The 21,444-nt window shown below is 38.5% G+C and overlaps 1 protein-coding gene across 5 annotated transcripts in view; it reads left to right on the top strand.

Moving 5' to 3' along the window:
- TASOR (transcription activation suppressor) overlaps window positions 1–21,444 on the top strand; it is a 61,577-nt gene that overhangs the window by 36,209 nt on the left and 3,924 nt on the right. For 3 of the 5 annotated variants that reach the window (XM_047777180.1, XM_047777200.1, XM_047777219.1), the window contains 9 exons: window positions 249–321; window positions 411–482; window positions 1,700–2,401; window positions 5,747–6,153; window positions 7,822–7,963; window positions 9,211–9,270; window positions 14,802–15,736; window positions 18,536–18,658; window positions 20,447–20,606. In XM_047777180.1, the coding sequence (XP_047633136.1) occupies window positions 249–321; window positions 411–482; window positions 1,700–2,401; window positions 5,747–6,153; window positions 7,822–7,963; window positions 9,211–9,270; window positions 14,802–15,736; window positions 18,536–18,658; window positions 20,447–20,606 (2,674 nt within the window). The remainder of the gene's footprint in view (window positions 1–248; window positions 322–410; window positions 483–1,699; window positions 2,402–5,746; window positions 6,154–7,821; window positions 7,964–9,210; window positions 9,271–14,801; window positions 15,737–18,535; window positions 18,659–20,446; window positions 20,607–21,444) is intronic. The other 2 variants (XM_047777191.1, XM_047777209.1) reach the window with 1 other exon arrangement.

Genomic DNA, 21,444 nt, shown 5'->3' with positions numbered 1-21,444 from the left:
AAGAATCGGCAAGTTGATCTAACAGTTATGTAGAATTCTTTCAAAGTTATGAAAACTAAGGAATTCTTAATTGATTGGAATCCTGTTAAATCAGCGGAGTTGGTGGAGTTTTTTAACTAATTCAGTAGCAGTAATTGTCCTAAGAAGATGATCAAAACCTTTTTATTTTCTTTATAATAAGTAAAAACTGCATGTATCTGCCTTATAGTGAACAATAAAGCAGATTCAACTTTTTTCCAAAAATGCAGGTTCTTGTTAAACCTTTGGGAGACCGAGGATACCTTTTTCTTCTCTCTCCTTGTCAAATGGTTCCTCCATATGGTAGGTGATCTTCTCTTTAATTTTTATAATTCGCTTTTAACTTTTGAAACATTAAAACATATTGCTAATTAAGTTTTTTTTTTTTTTAGAACATCAAACTGCCAAGTCTCGAGTCTTACATGCTTTGTTTTTGTTTCAAGAACCTAGAGGCATAGTTACTTGTAAGTTATTTGAATATCTAAGTCAAGTTACTCATAGATACCTACATTTTATTGAAGATTTCCAGGAATTCCTATTGTGGCTCAGCAGGTTAAGAACCCAACTCGTATCCATGAGGAAGTGGGTTCAATCCCCTGGCCTTACTCAGTGGATTGAGGATCCCTAGTGTTGCCACAAGCTGCGGCATTAAGTTGAAGATGCAGCTCGGATCTGGCATTGCTGTGGCATAGGCCGGCACCTGCAGTTGCAATTTGACCCCTAGCCTGGGAACTTCATACACTGCAGATGTGGCTCTTAAAAGAAAAAAAAGAAGGAAGGAAGAAAGAAAATTTCCAGATAATTGACTAAATTTTTTTATTTCTTGCATCTTGTTTTGGGAACTAATAGGGCCATTAAGAAGTGTTAGCAATATAAAATGCAAATTATATGACTTTAAAATTCTGGTTCTGTCATTGTTTTCACTAAGTAAACATTGATTGTAATTGTTACAGTACTATAACTTAGTTTTTCAGGGTTTATATTACTAGTATATGACTTTTTCAGCTTATTTTTGCATTCAAATTTAGCAAAATTTAGCAAGTATAGGTGTATCATATGTTAGGTTAAATATTAGGCCATTCAAAATTCATAAGAATTTTCACCGTGAAAATTAGAAAATTAACCATTTCTGAGAAGGAACTTTAATATTTTATTAAGGTAAAGTTCTCACTAGTAGATTTCACTGTTAGGTTAGACTAAAAATGGGATTCTCAATTGTAGCCACTTAGTACCTACAGATCTGCTCATTGGGATAAGAGTTCATGTAAAGTTAAAGTTGTTAGGTTACAACAGGAAGGAGTGACTTTGGTATCATTTGCAGGACTATCTTGCTATGAGCCTCAGGTCTTGTCTTGCCTCTTTATTTTTCCTTATATTTTGCTTGCCACCAGTTGATGCCTAGGGACAGTAGGAGATGATAATCTTCAGTGGGCAGGTATTTTTCCCTTTAAAAATACCTTCTGCAATTTTTATGTTTTAGTTTCTTAATGACCCATTTTAGGCTCCTGGGCTTAGCTTAGAAGCATGTTGTTCACGTATACATATATTAAGGTATATACTGGTTGAGTGCACCATTAATGTATGGATGTTGTTACATTGCCTTGATGATATGTAGATCTGTTCTTGACTAGTTTCTTGATTGCTAACATGGTTTGCCTTTTTCTTTTTTTTTTTTTAATAGCACAGAAAGGTTCTACCAATGCAACACCACAGGAGAGACATGAAAACATGCCAGATGTACTAAAAATAACTCAGTTTTTACAGTTTGCTTTGATTCAATATCGAAAGGAATTCAAAAATATAAATACCATAAATTTTCATTCTGTTGTTGAAAAGTATGTAAGTGAATTTTTTAAGCGAGGTTTTGGTTCAGGTAAACGAGAGTTTATCATGTTTCCATATACTTCACGATTAGATGATAAAAAATTCTTATATTCAGCTCCAAAAAATAAATCCCATATTGATAATTGTTTGCATACCTATATTTTTCGGCCTGAAATGTATCAGCTACCTATTTATAAGTTAAAAGAGTTATTTGAAGAAAACAGAAAACTTCAGCAGTTCAGTCCACTTTCAGATTATGATGGCCAAGAAGAAGAGGTGAATGGTACAAAAATGAAATTTGGAAAACGAAATAACTCGAGGGGTGAAACTGTTACACCTGGAAAGCAGAAGTCATCTCACTCTTTGGATTATGATAAGGATAGAGTCAAAGAATTGATTAATTTAATTCAGTGTAGGAAAAAAAATGTGGGTGGGGACTCAGACACAGAAGATAAGAGAAGCAGAACTGTCCTGAAAAGGAAGCTTGAGGATCTACCTGAAAATATGAGAAAGCTCGCCAAAACCAGTAATTTATCTGAAAATTACCATCTGTATGAAGGTAAAATACCAGAATTGCTTTTTTATAGTATAACAGTAACAGCCTAAAACATAGTAGCTCTGTCCTTTCTCCTGTACAGGGTTTGCAAATTATGGCCTGAGAGTCAGTCCAGAGGAAATTTTATAAAAAGTTTTATGAGGAGTTTCCATCATGGCTCAGTGGTTAACAAACCTGACTAGCATCCCTGAAGATGCAGGCTTGCTCAGTGGGTTAAGGATCTGGTATTGCCATGAGCTGTGGTGTAGATCTCAGATGCAGCTTGGTTCGGGCATTGCTGTGGCTGTGGTGTAGGCTGGCAGCTGTAGCTCCGATTAGATCCCAGCCTGGGAACCTCCATGTGTTGTGGGTATGGCCCTAAAAAGACCAAAAAAAGAAAAGTTTTGTGAATAGCCACACTTATTCATTTACGTGTATTCCTCTTTTTCTTACTAAGCAGTTTTGTTCACGTTTTCAAACTCTGCATGTCTCAGAACTGACTAGGTTAGTGCCTTATTACACTGTTCTCAGCAGTCTATGTTTGTTTCCTCAGTTATCTACTCTACTCTATTTCCTTTCTTCCTGCACTATCTAATATGGTAGCCATAGCCATATGTTATTTAGGTTTAAATTAAAGTGAAATAAAAGTTAACTTTCTGAATTGTATCAGCTACATTTCAGTAGCCACACCACTGTTTTGAATAGCACAGATAGAGGACATTTCCATCTAAAAAGTCCATCTGCAGTAAGTTCTATTTGACAGTGCTGTTCTTTTCAGTAACTTTTTTCTTTACTTGACCTGTGTTCTCTTTTTCTTTCGAATGTTTTATCCTTGCCAGTGTGCTGGGTGGCCTTTCTAGGTTCTGACACTAATTTCAGTATCATGTTCTTCTCAGTATTGTTTTGCCAATTTGCCACCAATCTCAGCTTCTCTATTGGTTTTTCAAGGCTGGCCATGTCTAGCCTGCGTAGCCATGTTTCCCACTCTCCTGGGTTAAAGCGCTCTTCTCAGAATATGTCATGGTAAGCCCTTTACTTCTCATTGTTTTTTCCTGAAAGCATTTTTCATTTCTTTTAAGCCTCCTATCTTTGCAGTTCAGATACTTCCTTAGCTTTCTGGCTGCTCTGCTCCTTGGTGGTTTTTGTCTCCTTTAGCTTATGCTGAATTTCTGTTCTGTGCTGAACTTGAACTTGTTGAGTACAGGTTCATACTGAACCATACTGTCTTGCATTGTTGACCTGGGTCTTGAGAGTTAAGTGCTTACTATGTGCTAGGTGCTTTATATGTATAGACTTATTTGGTTCTTGAGTGGTAAACATTGTCCTTATCTTACAGATGCTGTTCACAATAGTGGTGTGGCTGGTTAAGTGTATGTAGCTTCTCAGAGAAGTTAAACAACTACCTGAAATTTTGTAGTTCAGTGACCCATGTTTAAACTCATTTCTGATTGATGTAAAGCATTGTTCCTAAACTTAGCTATGTTTCCTGGGTATATAATAGGTGAGATACTTGAATTTTGGCACCACTTTAGCTGATAAGTGACCAGTTTGTATACGTGAAGAAGTACCTATGAGTAGAAATCAGACTTCATCAGTAATTAAAATGTGGGGAAAGCCATGCTTGCTCTAATAGACCGAAGGACAAATGAGGAAGGGGAGAAGGGGTAAATAGGTTAAAGTAGAACTAGTGACAGTCTCATATATCCAGGTTTGCTCACCTGTGTTTGTTTCTAGTCATTTTGCACAGTTTATTTCTGATTCTAAAAGTAGAGATTTAGGAGTTCCCGTCGTGGCTCAGTGGTTAATGAATCTGACTAGGAACCATGAGGTTGCGGGTTCCATCCCTGGCCTTGCTCAGTGGGTTAGGGATCCGGCGTTGCCATGAGCTATGGTGTAGGTTGCAGACGTGGCTCGGATCCTGTGCTGCTGTGGCTCTGGTGTAGGCCAGTGGCTATAGCTCTGATTCGACCCCTAGCCTGGGAACCTCCATATGCCGCAGGAGCAGCCCAAGAAATGACAAAAAGACAAAAAATAAATAAATAAAAGTAGAATTTAAAGGTTGGACTCTAACTTGTAAAATATCCTAATCTTGATTTGGTGGTGAGCCCACTCATTTTATTAGAAGATAGTCTTCTGTCTCCTCTACCCCTTTAACATCAGCTTTTTGAGGTATGATTTATACAATGTATACATTTTAAGTGCACAGTTTAATGAAGTTCTTGATAGCTGTATTACCACCACTCCACTATATAGAACATTTTTCATTAGCTCCAAATCTGTTGTCTTGCTTTCTGTATACTATATACTACCTGAATATATACTATATATACTACCTGAATTGGAAATCTTGGCTTTACTCTCCTTCACCATTAAAACACATGCTTTTCTGAATGTCTCCTCTCTTTGCAAGTTTTTAAATATATTGGTGGTGCAGATTACTCAGATTTATACCTGCATGCAGCCATGTTTAACCTGTTTTCTCTTATACTGCTTTTTGTTGTTCTTTATATGTGTCTTTTTAGGGCTGTACCCACGGCGTATGGAAATTCCCAAGCTAGGGTTGAATTGGAGCTACAGCTGCTGGCCTGCACCACAGACACAACAATGTGGGATCTGAGTGGCATCTGCAGCCTATATCACAGGTTATGGTATTGCCAGATCCTTAACCCAAGGAGTGAGGCCAGGGATCAAACCTGCATCCTCATGAATACAAGTCGGTTTTGTTACCACTGAGCCACAGTGGAAACTTGAGGTTTTTGTTCTTAATCCACGTTTGATGTAGATTACTTCAGGATGATTTTGTACCTCTAGTATCTCTGCTTTGTTATGATTTAAGTCATCTAGTCATTTAAGATAAGGCTTACACATTTTAAGAAGGTTAGCCAGTATATTAAGTACGAAATGTTATGGAAAGATTAAAATCAAACTAAGTTACAGATTTTTGTTGTTTTTATTTTTTTCAGTAGATATAAGTGTAATCTGCATACTGTCCTCTAACATTTTGCAAAACAGTAACAGGTACTATATCTGTTGTCAAGCACCTGGTTTGTTTTGGGATTTTGGTGGTAGAGTTTAAGGTAACTATAATACAGTTATTTATATATCATCCATGTTACCAACATGATGTTTGAGCTCATTTCTCCATTAATAGAATTTTCAAATCATGATGAAAATAAATCTTCAATTAATGGGAATTTTGTCCTTTGTGCAGAATTGTAGAACTGGTCGTTTGTAAAGTAAGAGATGGTTGTACTTGTAAACTCTAAGCAGGTGGTTTGAGTTCCTTCTTATAAATGTCATATGGTAATTTATATAATTTATGCTTGCCTTCTGAACTGTAAGACATAGCTCTTTCTCTTTTCCCTTCAGAGTCTTCACAGCCTATTGGCTCACTTGGGCATGATGCTGACTTGAGACGGCAGCAGCAGGATAGCTCTAACTCCAGCATTGCTGACATCCATAGGTTGTTTAATTGGCTGTCAGAAACGCTAGCAAATGCACGCCATTCTGATGCATCCCTGACAGACACAGTCAACAAAGCCCTAGGATTGAGCTCTGATGATGCCTGTGAAGAGATGAGGCCAAAGCATGATTATGAGTTGAACTCTAGCCTGGATAAGAAAGAATATGAGCAGCCGACTTGTGCAAAAATTGAAAATGCACATTTTAGGGATACTAAGAGCCCATTGCTAGAAATCGATACATTATCTTTAAAATATCCTGTTGCTGTTTCTACCAGTGAAGTAGGAACTGACCATAAAGTACATTTGAAAGACGTAAGCATATGTCTTTTGATTATCTTTGTTTTTATGAATGCATATGTGAATGGGAGAATGTGAGTGTACTTCAATGAGTTGTTTTTCCTTTTCAGTAGGAAATAAGGTATACATTTCAGTAATAGTGTCTGTAGAGGTTAGTATTTCTAAATTATCCTTGTTACAAAAGGATAAATTCCATCCTGCTTATAGCTTTATGTATAGTCTTAAGATTTATCTATTGTGATAAAGCGAAAGCCAAAGAGTCTGTCAAGAATGGCTTATGAGGAGTTAATTGTCTCTCATTTCATAATAAAATTGAATCCACAAAACATTGACTTTCTGTTGGCAGTACCAGAACCCTTAGGTGAGGCTGATAACCAAAGTCAGTGCACCAGTTAGAAACAAGGTTAAATACTTTTTATTTCTGATGCAATGGAAAATGAGTGGCCTTTAGCATTACCTCTTGAGGTGACTCTCAGCCTTGCTTGACAGGCAGTCCAGTTTGTTTATGGTTCATGCTTAGAGTACTGATGAATTAACTGAGAAGTAGCCTAATTCCCTCCATCTTCCCTGCCTAAGAAGTGGCTGTATCATTTGAGGAACAATACCAGCATGCCACCATATTCCTAAGGGCTTATTCCTAATGTATTCTTTCTTCCATTTTTTCATCCCTGCCTTTGAGTGAAAATCGTAGACATGTCCCTAGGTTTCCTACATGTATGTAGTTTTGGGATATTTATTTTAGGGGGAGGATGATGGTAGGAAAACTCACTTGGGGAACGTGTGTAAGGTGGGCACTAAGAAATTAACCTATATTGCTACAATTTCCTGACATATTTAATACTCTAAATTGGACTAATGGGAATATAGACCAAACCCAGCCCACTGCCTATTTTTGTAACTAAGATTTTATTGGAACACAGTCTGCCAATTCATTTAGGTATTGCTTATTGTTGCTTTTACACTACAGTGGTGGAGCTGAGTGCCTGGCCTGCAAAGCCTTAAATACTTGGTACTTTACTGAAAGTTTACCAACCTCTGCTCTAAATCAACAGATTATGTTTTAAGGGAAACAATTATGTTTTAGTTTGAGATTAGAGTATTATAACTCTACCATATTGATTTTAACTCATTTTTTCTTAAACTTGTATTTTTTTGTTTTGTTTTGTTTTTTAGGGCTGCAGCTGTGGCATATGGAGGTTCCCAGGCTAGGGGTCGAATTGGAGCTACAGCTGCCAGCCTACACCACAGCCACAGCAACACCAGATCCGAGCTGCGTCTGAGACCTACACCATAGCTCATGGCAACACCAGATCCTTAACCCACTGAGCGAGCCTGCGTCCTCATGGATGCTAGTTGGGTTTGTTAACCACTGAGCCATGACGGAAACTCCTCATAAAACTTTTTATAAAACTTCCTTTACAAAAGGATCTGAGCTGCGTCTGCTATCTACACCACAGCTCATGACAACACTGGATCCTTAACCCACTGAGCAAGGCCAGAGATTGAACCTGCAACCTCATGGTTCCTAGTCATATTTGTTTCCGCTGCGCCATGATAGGAACTCATGATTTTACTCATTTGTAATGTTTAGATGGCAGTTTGTGAATTTGTGAAAACATAGTTGTTCTTGACATTGAAGATTAATTGCAAAGAAAGATATTGAGTCTGTACTTTAATTTTTAGGATCCAAATTTAATTAGCATGAATAATTTTGAAGATTGCAGTTTGTGTCCCACTGTTCCCATTGAACATGGATTCCACAGACAATCTAAGTCAAATAATGTTGAAGAGACTGAAATTCATTGGAAACTGATTCCAATTACAGGTAAGAACAAGTACACTGGGACTTAGGTTTGCTTGGTTTTATTTAGGGACCAGTTTCCTGAAGGGTTTCATCTTTTCTAGATACTGCTCTTGAGTCACAAGGTGCTTCATCTTATTAGCTCTGACATCTTCATTGTCTAATTTTGAGAAATTAGATATTTAACATGGAATATTACTATTCTTGGTCAACATCAGCAAATACCTATAACGAACCTACTAAAAACAGGGATTTAAAACATATTTACTCCCCCTATGGGGTTTAAAATGCAACTAGCAAATGAAAATTATTGGCAAAAATTGGGTTTCAAATAAGATGAGATAGCTAGTCAGATGAAATTATGGTCTTTGGGCAGCCAACGAAATGTTCTCTTCTCAAATTATTAGAATAAGCTATTATGTCAAGCTATTGTCTAAAGAAGTAGTCATAGTAGTTTGTCTATTTGAAAGTACTTTGAGTTTCTTACTGTTGGATTATTTTAGAGAAATTGGATCACTATATAAGAAAATGGCCTGAAATGATCAAAAGAAAATATCCCTAGAAAGCTTATTGAACCATGGGGCAAGAGTAGTTTAGCAGATGTTAAAAGATCATTTCAACATTTACTGTATTCTGGTTTCTCTGTGCAAATACATACATACACACACACATACTATTAATATTCTACGTTCTCATCTTTGTTAGCTAAACATTTTTTGGAACTATTTTCCATTCTTAGATGTTGATTGAACCTTTAAAAAGAAAAAACGAACATTTTTTGCTAAAAAGTAGACTGGTTTGTGACATAGAATCTACTGAGACAACTCAGAAGAATTTCTAAAATCTGATGAGTTTCCATGGACTTAAGCAAGATCCTCTACTTCGTACCTTAACAGTGAGGTCAAGAGTCCTAGAGGATAAAACTTTTTATAAAACGGTAGAGCAGCACATGCTACTCCTGAGGTTAAGAAATGGGCTTGAGTTGAAGAAACAGAATAAGAAAGTAGTGTACAAGGTGATTATCCTAGCCGTTTCTCATTTGGACACCTTCATAGTTGGCTTCAGAGCCATTTGAAGGCACAATATATAGGTGTTGATATTCCATCATCACCAGAATGGAAAGGGAAGCAACTTCCCATTTCTTTAATGACCCTTCAGGATCATTTTAGGCAGAAGAAGGAATATTTGGATTTGTTAGCATTTGGGGTTATCTGAAAGGTTATCACCATATCTGAAGAGAGTCTACAAATCTAATGGATGCTTTCCCTCAGGAGGGAATGCAAGAAGCCCAGAAGACCACCTCGGGAAACATGGTGAGAAACAAACACCAGGTGAGAAGGCTTGCTTTGCTTTCCTCTCAATGTGCCCTTCTTCAGAATTGCTACTTGCAGTTCTGGTCCTCTGTCAGGAGGGCATCAGTTTAAGTCTGTAAGCTACAGAAAATTTGGATAATACCATATTTGTATTTAAATTGTTAATTGATAAATACTCTTTTTTTTTTTTTTTGTCTTTTTGCCATTTCTTGGGCCGCTCCTGCGGCATATGGAGGTTCCCAGGCTAGGGGTCGAATCAGAGCTGTAGCCACCAGCCTACACCAGAGCCACAGTAACACAGGATCTGAGCCACATCTGCAAACTACACCACAGCTCATGGCAACGCCGGATCCTTAACCCACTGAGCAAGGGCAGGGATCGAACCCACAACCTCATGGTTCCTAGTTGGATTCGTTAACCACTGAGCCGTGACGGGAACTCCTTGATAAATATTCTTATATAAAAAATGTGTTCAAGGGAGTCACTGAATACTCAATAGAGATTAAGTTTTTCTCACCTACAATAGATTCTGTCAGATATGATACCTATTTCTGCAGGATATCCTTGAGTAGCAGTCTTCAAGTGTCTCTTAAATTTAAAAAAAACAAGGAGGTGAAGTCATTTATCTTTTAGGTACATTATTCCTAATCTTGAATTTTTTTAACTCGATTCTTCTTTATCTAATTGTAAAACTAATTTCTGCGGATAGTTTAAGAGAGTAGAAAACTTTTGGATTCCATAAACATTTATAGACATTACTGATGACTAATTCTAGTAGGTGCCTGGAAAACAGTCTCTTGCCTGAATGCAAGTCACTTTAACATACCTGCAGATGGCCATTGGTAAAACTCTTCTTGCTTAGAGTTTGTTCTGGTTTTTTGTTTGTTTCTGTTTACTTGTATCTTACTCTTTCAGGAATCTTGCGGTTTTGTTTGTTGTTTTTAAATTTGGAAGAAAAGTAAATGACTTTAATTTTAGTAGATCTTTATGTTTATTCCTCTCTTTGGAAAATAAAAAGGAGACTTTCAATTAATAGTTTTCTTCAAGGATCTTTATCTCCTCTTAGGAAAAGATGATTGGGGAAAAAAACAAGCAGGAAGAGTAGATACATGACGTGGATAAATCTTTAGTAGACAGCTTGATAAATTTCTTCATGTATAAACACTTAGGTGACCACCACCCAAATCAAGATATAGAATGCAGTAACCCAGGTTTTCTTCCACATCCTCCCAGTCAGTATTCTCCCTGCCCCACATAGCAACCACTAATCTGACTTCTTTAGCTGTGGATTAGTTTTACCTGGTCTTGAATTTAAGATAGATGGCAAACTATACATGTCCATTTGTTTTTGGTCTTTCACACAACATTATGCCTGGGATTCATCTAAGTTTAGCTTCTATCAGTAATTCTTTCTTATTAAGAGAAGCAGATATCTTGTTTATGCTTCAGAATGCTCTTGATGGAGCATCTGCAGTCCTCTTTGTCATACCGTCTTCATATATTGTGATTGAAAGTATAAAAATCTGAAATATGCTGCTTTAGAGAAGTCACTACTCCCCTTGCACTTAAAAGTCAAAGTACCACAGTGTTTGCTTGATAATCAGTTGGAACCATGTATCATAGATATTGACACGTGCTTCTTTTAAATCATTTATTGAAGACATTTAAAAAATAATAAAGTTGTCAGTCTTAATAATTAAAATTATATGGGGGAATTTGTACAAAGTACAGATCACAATTAGGTGCTGATTATTTGTATTTTCAAAAGGGATTTGGTTTAGAATTGTTCGTAAGGGCTGTACCCATGTGGAAATTCTCAAGCCAGGGATTACCCCGAGTCACAGCAGTAACAATGCCAAATCCTTAACCTAGGCTAGGGCACGAGGGAGCTTGGTTTAGCTATAGGCCTGCGTCACAGCTCATGGCACAACCAGATCCTTAATTTACTCAGTGGGGCCAGGGATCAAACCTGCAACCTCATGGATACTAGTCAGTTTTGTTTCTGCTGCGCCACAATGGGAACTCATAGAGTTTTTAATACAGAAAATTTCCCATGTGAACTTAAGTTACATTTCAGCTTAGAAAAAAATTCTTCATCCATAGGCCTTCAGGAATAAGTGTATTGGTCTGACCTATAGCTGAAAAATTAGGGAGCAAGTATTTCAAGTATTTTTAATAATACATAATTCAGAAGTTTTAAAATTATACATGGTGTCTCCCCCAATCCATTTGTTTTACAGGATACAATTAAAATTTTTGTTAAATAAATCTGGTATTTGACATGGTGCAGAATTCAAGAAATACAAAAATATTTCAAAAAATATTTTCCACCCCTAGCTCAGACATTTGGTTTCACCCATCAATAACCCCTGTTTCTTATGTAACCATCCAGATATTTTATACGTGCACTAAACCCCATGTTGCAGATTGAAGAAGGGTATTCAGGGGTTCCCGTCGTGGCGCAGTGGTTAACGAATCCGACTAGGAACCATGAGGTTGCGGGTTCGGTCCCTGCCCTTGCTCAGTGGGTTAAGGATCCGGCGTTGCCGTGAGCTGTGGTGTAGGTTGCAGATGCGGCTCAGATCCCGCGTTGCTGTGGTTCTGGTGTAGGCCGGTGGCTCCAGCTCCGATTCAACCCCTAGCCTGGGAGCCTCCATATGCCGCGGGAGCGGCCCAAGAAATAGCAACAACAACAAAAAAGACAAAAGACAAAAAAAAAAGGGTATTCAGTGCTCCTGAATTATTTTATCATTATTTAAAATTTTTTTTTTGTCTTTTTGCTATTTCTTGGGCCGCCCCTGCAGCATGTGGAGGTTTCCCAGGCTAGGGGTCGAATCGGAGCCATAGCTACCGGCCTACGCCAGAGCCACAGCAACACAGGATCCGAGCTGCGTCTGCAACCTACACCACAGCTCACGGCAACGCCGGATCGTTAACCCACTGAGCAAGGGCAGGGACCGAACCCGCAACCTCATGGTTCCTAGTCGGATTCGTTAACCACTGCGCCACAACGGGAAATCCCATTATTTTTAATTTTATTTATTTGTTCACTGCTTTGCTTTTTATGACCGCACCCACGGCATATGGAGGTTCCCAGGCTAGGGGGTCCACTGGGGGCTACAGCTGCTGGCTTATGCCACAGTCAACAGCAATGCCAGATCCAAGCCGTGTCTGCGACCTATATATACCACAGCTCACGGCAACTCCGGATCCTTAACCCACTGAGCAAGGCCAGGGATCGAACCCAAGTCCTCATGCATCCTAGTGGGGTTCATTAACTGCTGAGCCACGAAGGAAACTTCCTGAATTATTTTATGAAACTTGAATTTTCTGGTTTCTCAGTTTCATACAGTTGTAATTCTTACCTTGGTACAGTGGATATTTTTCTCCCCGTTTCTTCCACCTATAGACCTGCTATGTGGTCTTTTTGTCCTGCTGACAGTTGCCTTTGTAGTACTTAATGGGTGCAGTTCATGGTAACCACTGCAGTTGGTAGAGAAATGTTACAAACTGAATGCTGAGGTTCCTGTTGTGGCGCAAGTGGTTAACGAATCCGACTAGGAACCATGAGGTTTCGGGTTCCATCCCTGGCCTTGCTCAGTGGGTTAGGGATCTGGCGTTGCCGTGAGCTGTGGTGTAGGTTGCAGACGCGTCTCCGATCCTGCATTGCTGTGGCTCTGGCATAGGCCAGTGGCTATAGCTCTGATCAGACCCCTACCCTGGGAACTTCCATATGCCACAGGAAGTGGCCCTAGAAAAAGCAAAAAGACAAAATTAAAAAAAAAAAACAAAAAACGAATGCTGCTGAGGCTGTTTAAACCATGAGAAAAGTGTGAGTGTGGGGGGAAAAAAAATCAAAACTGAATTTTATATAACGAGGTTATACTATTACACCTGGGTGCAAATTTGAATAGAGAGTTCTTAAAAGTACTACAGTTTTGAAAATTATACTTATATGTGGACTTTATGATTTAGAGGTAACATTTTATATATGCTATAACAGCAGTTTGTTAGAGAATCTTGGCTAAGATTTAGTTATTTTCTAAAGGATAAAATTTGTAATATGACCTAGGCAAAAATAATGAATTTTTATCTTTTCCTAAAAGAGTATTATTATGAATTGCTGTTAAACATATTTTCCTCTTGTTTTTAAAAAAGGGACTTAGGGTACTGTTTTGAAATGCAGTTTCAAAAAAACAACTGTTTGAATTAAGGATTTGTGAGGGGGAAAGTATGTTCTTAATGGATTGAGCTAGTTGTCAAGAATCAAAGGTTGTAATTCCATTAGCACCATCAGCCAGTTTCATGATCTCTTCATCTCAAATGCGGTAATAGCTATTAATGATTTCTCTTGGAATTCTTTCTTTCTTTTTTTGTCTTTTTGTCTTTTCTAGGGCCGTACCTGTGGCATATGGAGGTTCCCAGGATAGGGATCTAATCGGAGCTGTAGCTGCCAGCCTAGCCACAGCCACAACAACATAGGATCCGAGCTGCATCTGCAACCTACCCCACAGCTCACGGCAACACCGGATCATTAACCCACTGAGCAAGGCCAGGGATCGAACCCGAAACCTCATGGTTCCTAGTCGGTTTCATTCACCACTGAGCCACGATGGGAACTCTGGAATTATTTCTAAACAAAATAAAAATACTTAGGCAAACACTATCAAAAGTGCTGCTATTAATGCAGCTATGAAATTTGTCCTCTTCTTCTATTGTTGAGCTTATTTTCCCATGATAAATTGAAGTTTTTAACATAGGAAATCCACTAGATCCTAAATGCAACTCTTGACAATTTAGACAGCCTGGCATTTTTTCAGTTGTCTTATATTAAAGACAACTGAAAGGATATTATATTTTCATATTTTCATATTGGAGGATATTATCACAGTAGACATTACATGGCAAAACGGGTTGAGCAAGCTCTTGCAACTGACCATCCTGATTAAAGCATGTCTGTTATAGTCAGATCTACAGAAAGGTAGGGACACAAATAAGGAAATGATTTAGTTTGTATTGTTATTAAATTGGAGCTTGTTTAACTACTTCAAAGGGAATCAAAGTAACATCGAAACTGTTACTCTACTTCCTGAAATACAAAGACCAGCCATTAAATAATCAGGGCACATAGGAAATAGGGTTCACACTATTATTTTTTGGAATTCCCATTGTGGTGCAGTGGAAACGAATCTGACTAGGAACCATGAGGTTGAGGGTTTGATCCCTGTCCTTGCTCATTGGGTTAAGGACCTGGCATTGCCGTGAACTTTGGTGTAGGTCTCAGGTGAGGCTCAGATCCTATGTTGCTGTGGCTGTGGTATAGGCCAGCAGCTATAGCTCTTATTTGATCCCTGTCCTGGGAACCTCCATATGCCACAGGCATGGCCCTAAAAAAGGCAAAAAAAAAAAAATTTTTCTTCTACCTTCCAATGCATAGTTTCTTCTAAATATATACTTGACCTGGCTTTTTTTTTTCTTATTTATGAGTGTATATTTTCAGATGTTACCATTTTTTATTGCTTTTGTAATAATGACCTTTTCCTATATAGGTATGAAATCACCAGAAGAGCAACTGGTGTGTCTGCCACCACAGGAGACCTTTCCTAACGACCCCCGGGTAATAAGTAGACAGAGAAGTTCTGATTACCAGTTTCCATCCTCTCCATTTACAGACACACTAAAGGGCACCACTGAGGATGACATGTTGACAGGTCAGGTGGTGACCGTGGAGGAGCAGTGTGTGCCAGCAGCAGAACCGCCTGCAGTGAGTGAAACCACGGAGAGGACAGTGTTAGGAGAGTACAGTCTCTTTTCTAGGAAGATAGAAGAGATTTTGAAGCAAAAGAATGTTTCATATGTCAGTAGTATTCCCACACCTATCTTTTCAGCGCAAGAGAAGATGAAACGGCTTTCTGAGTTCATATATTCTAAGACTTCCAGAGCTGGTGTACAGGAGTTTGTAGATGGCTTGCATGAGAAATTAAATACTGTTATTATCAAAGCATCAGCCAAGGGTGGGAATTTGCCACCAGTCAGTCCTAATGATTCTGGTACTAAGATTGCACTGAGTCCTCGGGGAAGGCATGTCATACCAGTTTCCTCAAGTGACTTCAGCAGTAAACACCTTCTTGAGCCACTTGGTAGTGATCCTTTGAAAGAAACCAATTCTAATGAGCAGCATTCCTCTTCAACTTCGGGTTTAACGGAAGTAGAAGTGAACCAGCCACATCATATCACAGAGCCAATGGTGACTTCTGATCATACTGTGCCTGGGGACACTGCCCAAGAACCAGTAGAAAAAGAAACAACAAAATCACCCAGTGATGTAAATATTTCTACCCAACCAGCTCTTTCAAATTTTATAAGCCAGTTAGAACCCGAAGTATTTAACAGTTTGGTTAAAATCATGAAAGATGTCCAGAAAAATACTGTGAAATTTTATATTCATGAAGAAGAAGAGAGTGTGCTCTGTAAAGAAATAAAGGTAACTAAATGAGAAGGTAATAATAATACTGTGTAAACTTGTCTTGTTGGGTCTGACCTCCATAAGGTAGAATTTTTTTGGCTTTTAAATGTTGACCATGTTATTTTTGTATTTAATGCAGAGCAGAATAAGACTAGTACAACTCAATTCAGAACCTGCGATCTACATATCTGAGAATTTTGAATCTTGTTTTTTGCATAGTGTAGTTTTTGAGACCAGTTGTATGCATATTGCGAATACTTTTAGATGGTTGATTCAGAGATGTTAAATGTTTTCTTACTTGGGTTTTTAACAAAGGGGAGGAAAAGAGGCAGTGAAATCAAGTTTTCAGTATTTACCTTAGGGGTTTTATTAATTAAGTAGAAAAATAAAACTGTCCAGGATAAAATTGTTTGGTGTTTCTTGATGGTCTGGTCATGCCAGGGTTTCCTATAGCACTTACTGATCAAAAATGTGATGGTTTTCAAAGACTTCTTCAATTATGAAAAAGTCCTCATTTCAATGTATATTTTTTTCTACTGCAGCTGTAGAATAGACTAGCATTTCAAGTATTTGGTTTAAAAAAAAACACGTATAGACGTAGGTAAGTGAAATCTGGAACAATAGATATATAACTTATTACACATGGAATAACTATATTAGTGGTTTAATATTACCAATTAGTATTCACTAAACTATGGAATTTAATTCTTTGAGGGAGTGCCTTAGTTTTTAAAATAAATGCCTGCTCCTATTGGTGGAATTTATTTACCACAATGAGCTTCTGTTTTTTGTTTGTTTTGTTGTGGAAGGGACAGTAAATAAGGGGCTTATAGCTTAGAGTGTCCCCAAAACTCCATGCTTTGACATATCCCAAGCCTTTGACAGTATGAAGATCTCTTTGATGTTGGCATGATGTGGTCATGAGAACACGAAGAGACTGGAAATGGAGGCAGCAGTGTGCTTAGTGTGTCACCTTTACTAATTCCTAGTTTCTTGGGAAGATGAAACCAGACTTAATAGGAATTTCTTGTTTGGATTTTTGCCTGTATGACTCAACATTGAGCTTCTCAATATTTTTCCACCCTCAGCAATGTGTTTCCAGCTCTTTGCAGCATAACTGCATGTTGGTATAGGGCTAGCAGAGAGAGTGGATTGGGTACCATTCCCAGTGCTCTTTGGCATTACTCCATCTCCTCCCACTGCATTTTTAAAAATTGTAAGAAACTTAGAAGTGCATTTAATTATGAATTGTGCTTTTTAATTCATTCTAACTTAGAATAAATCATATTTCTGCTATTTATGTAGAAGAGGAAAGGAATGACATTTGTTTTACAAATCTGATAGGAAATTAGATCAGAACTTTTTCTTTCTTTCTTTCTTTCTTTTTTTTTTTTTTTTTTTTTTTTTTGCTTTTTAGGGCTGCACTCGTGGCTTATGGAGGTTCCCAGGTTCCCAAGCTAGGGGTTGAATTGCAGCTGCAACTGCTGGCCAGTGCAGTGCCACAGCAACACAGGATCTGAGCCACATCTGGGACCTACACCACAGCTCACAGCAGTGCTGGATCCTTAACCCACTGAGCTAGGTCAGGGATTTAACCCTCATCCTCATGCATAGTAGTCCGAATCATTTCCTCTGCGCCACAACAGGAACTCCCAGAACTTTAATTCTTTTAATCAATATCCATTGGAAATTTTCCAGCAAAAATGTTACAATGGAGTAAAAGACTATCAATAAAATTTTAAGCTTCCTAAATATTTCTGGAGTCAAATTGATGTATTATTGTATGAGTTAAACTGTCTTATTTAAAACAAACTTGTATTTAAAGGTTCTTAATGTTAAAAAGACTAAAAATTACAGGTAGGCCTGTCAGACAATAATTTACCTTTTCTTTATTTGATTATAAGCTGCTCTGAGATATGCCCAGAGGTTTTAAAAGTTAGAGCAAAATAAAACAATGTGGAAGATCCTTCTTTAGAGCTACACAGAAACATCCTCTTTGGGTGTGACACCTGTAGACTGCTCTTAAAAGAGCAATAGACCTGTTGGTTTAGATTTATCTAATCAACTCTGTCAGCCTTGAGAAAACTAATCTGCTCCTGTATCTGTGAAATGAGGAATGTGACTTTCAGAATCCTGGAATTTGCTTCAGAGTCCACGGTTCTCCCAGCAAGCAGGGAACTCTTTTGGACTGGCTTGCTGTCTTGTATCCTTAAAAGCAGTACATGTCGCCAGCATGGAGGAAGGTGTTAGATGGGAGAGGCAGTTTTGTTTGAAGGTGAAAACTTGACAGGCATGGCTAATTAATAATATATAAATATCATTGTACATACTGAAGCTCTGTATGAATGATCTTGAGGCTGTTGTAAATTAAAGTGAGCTACAGTGGTTGGAGAAGTAATTTGTAACTCTGAAGGAATATGCCAGTAATGCTACAGATAATAAAATAAAGGGCTTGCTTTAAAATTAAAGGAAAATGGGAATGGGGGAGTGGTTTTTGGGTTGTTCAAAATCAGTCATAATCGTTAAGAACCTGAGCTGATTCATTGTTGTTGTGGTTCTGTTACCCCCACACTGGCATTTACTTGGCTTTGATTACATGGGATTATAACATTGTGGCTATGACCATTTAAGCTTTGAGCTTCAAAGTCTGCTGTGAGAGTGGACTTCATGATCTCTGAGGTCCCCCAGTGTAAGGTCATCATTAACAGTGGTCTGGTAGTAAGTAGTTGAACTTAACAGTTTATCTTGGATTTCTGGTGTTAAATAGATGTTTGCAAAAAAGCTTTTAAATGTTGATTTAGCTTTTTTCTTTAACAGGAATATCTTATCAAATTAGGCAATACAGAATGTCATCCAGAACAGTTTTTGGAAAGAAGATCAAAATTAGATAAATTGTTGATTATTATTCAGAATGAAGACATTGCAGGTTTCATTCACAAGGTAGACTATTACTTTGAATTCTCTACTTACTTTGGTTATAAAAAAATTCCTTATTTTAAAATCTTAACTGTCTTTGAGATTAAAACTGATTGTTTTATAAATATACTCATAAGCTTTAAAGGTGATAAAACTTCAAGATTGGGAGATTTGGGGCTTTTGAGACCTAAACTACCCTCCGTGAATCAGCTTCTGAGAGTCATATTTGTACCTCTGCAGAATTTTAAATTGTAGCATGTTACTGACACTCCCTGTTGTTCAGATAGTCAAGACTAAGAATACTTACTTCTTGAGTGCTACTGGGTTTGCTGACTCTCTCTATATCGTTGTCACCTTCATTTGTATGTCCCAGGTAAAACCTTTTTGTACTTACTCTTGGCCAAACCAATTCTCATTTCCTTTGGATTTGAAGGTACCCCATGTAGTCATAAACGTATCTTTTTTTTTTCTTTTTTTTTTTAATCTTTTTTGCCTTTTCTAGGGCTGCTTCCCGTGTCATATGGAGGTTCCCAGGCTAGGGGTCCAATTGGAGCTGTAGCCGCTGGCCTATACTACAGCCAGAGCAACTCAGGATCCGAGCCGCATCTTCGACCTAAACCATAGCTCACGGCAACGCTGGATCCTTAACCCACTGAGCGAGGCCAGGGATCGAACCCAAAATCTCATGCTTCCTAGTCAGATTTGTTAACCATTGCACCAGTTAACAGTAACTCCCTAACGTATCTTTAAAAAAAAAAAAAAAGTTATTTTCCTCAGTCTTTTTGTCTTTTTAGGGCTGCCTCCGTGGCATATGGAGGTTCCCAGGATAGCGGTCGAATCTAAGCCACAGCTGATGGCCTGCACCACAGCCATTTCACAACAACGCTAGATCCTCAAACCACTGAGCAAGGCCAGGGATTGAACCTGAGTCTTCATAGATACTAGTCAGTATCTAGTACTGCTAGTACCCTGACCACAATGGTAAACTCCTAATTTTTAAAAATTTTTAAATTTAGGGCTGCATCCATGGCATATGAAGGTTCCTAGGCTGGGGTCCAATCAGAGCTGTAGCTGCTGGCCTACACCATAGCCACAGCAACACTAGATCCAAATTGCATCTTCGACCTACACCACAGCTCTTGGCAATGCCAGATCCTCAACCCAGTTAGTGAGGCCAGTCAGATTCCTTTCCACTGAGCCATGACGGGAACTCCCCTAATTTTTATTTACTTATTTATTTCCATTTTTAGGGCTGCACCCATTGCACATGAAAGTTCCCAGGCTAGGAGTTGAATTGGAGCTGCAGCTGCCTGCCTAACACCACAGCCACAGCAACGTGGGGTCCAAGCTGCATCTGTAACCTCTACTGCAGCTCATGACAATGCCAGATCCTTAAGCCATTAAGCAAGCCCAGGGATTGAACCCAACCTGCTGAGCCACAATGGGAACTTATGAGCCTGTCTTTGAATGACTGCTCTGTGTAGTCTTTCCTGACTGTTCCAGACTATAGGCTCTCAGCCTCATTAGAAGTCTGTACTTATAGGGCGGGTGACAGGTTAGCATTTGTCATTCTGTGTCTCCAGGTCTGTTGTAAGTGCCTCTTCCTTAGAGTGTTCTGTTCATGAGATTCCCACTACATAAATGTCGGTTTATATACTTAGAAATAGTGTTTGGACTATTATTTGTGTGCTTGACTTTCAGAGGCATCACACTAATATAGGTGAGCCATAGTACATTTTGTTAGACTTTCTTGTAGGTTACTTCACACTTGAGTCTGTCCTTATTTCTATTTTTATTTTGGTACTTAAATAGGTACCTGGCTTGGTGACTTTAAAGAAGCTCCCTTGTGTTAGTTTTGCTGGTGTTGATAGTCTGGATGATGTTAAAAATCATACTTACAATGAATTATTTGTATCTGGAGGTTGTATCGTTTCTGATGAATCCATTCTAAATCCAGAAGTAATCACAATTGGTAAGATTTATTTATTCTTTTAAGCATGTAACTTCTAGTCTCGTTAATGACTCACACTTTTTTTTTTTCTTTTTAGAGCCACACCCAGGAGTTCCCGTCATGGCACAGTGGTTAACAAATCTCACTAGGAACCATGAGGTTGCAGGTTCAATCCCTGGCCTTGCTCAGTGGGTTAAGGATCCAGCGTTGCCATGAGCTGCGGTGTAGGTTGCAGACGTGGCTCAGATCCTGTGTGGCTGTGGCGTAGGCCAGCGGCTACAGCTCTGATTAGACCCCTGGCCTGGGAACCTCCATATGCAGTGGAAGCGGCCCTGGAAAAGGCAAAAAGACAATAAATAAATAAATAAAATAGAGCCACATCCACAGCATATGAAAGTTCCCAGGCTAGGGGGCTAATCCGAGCTACAGTTGCCAGTCTATGTTACAGCCACAGCAACGCTGGATCCGAGCCACGTCTGCAACCTACACCACAGCTCACAGCTCACATCCTTAACCCACTGAGAGAAGCCAGGGATTGAACCCACATCTTAATGGATACTAGTTGGATTCATTTCTACTGAGCCATGGCAGGAACTCCCAACTCATAGTTTTTAATGTATTGTCTATTCTGCCAGTTACAGATGACTAGTACGTTCCCATTATACTTTTGAGCTTCTGTTACATCAAATATCTTCCTTATTCTCTTTATTTATGAATAATTTCCTCTAAGTCTGGTATGGAACAGGGCTCTCTGTACCAGCTGCACTTCGTTCACTTTTGGTTTGTTACTTCCGTCAACATGTTTTGTTGATTTATGTTGTAGATGTTATGTTCTTAGATCTTTCGAAGAGAATATATA

This window comes from Phacochoerus africanus, chromosome 1, assembly GCF_016906955.1.
Source record: "Phacochoerus africanus isolate WHEZ1 chromosome 1, ROS_Pafr_v1, whole genome shotgun sequence".
NCBI lineage: Eukaryota > Metazoa > Chordata > Mammalia > Artiodactyla > Suidae > Phacochoerus > Phacochoerus africanus.
This window is presented reverse-complemented; position numbering and strand designations above follow the sequence as displayed.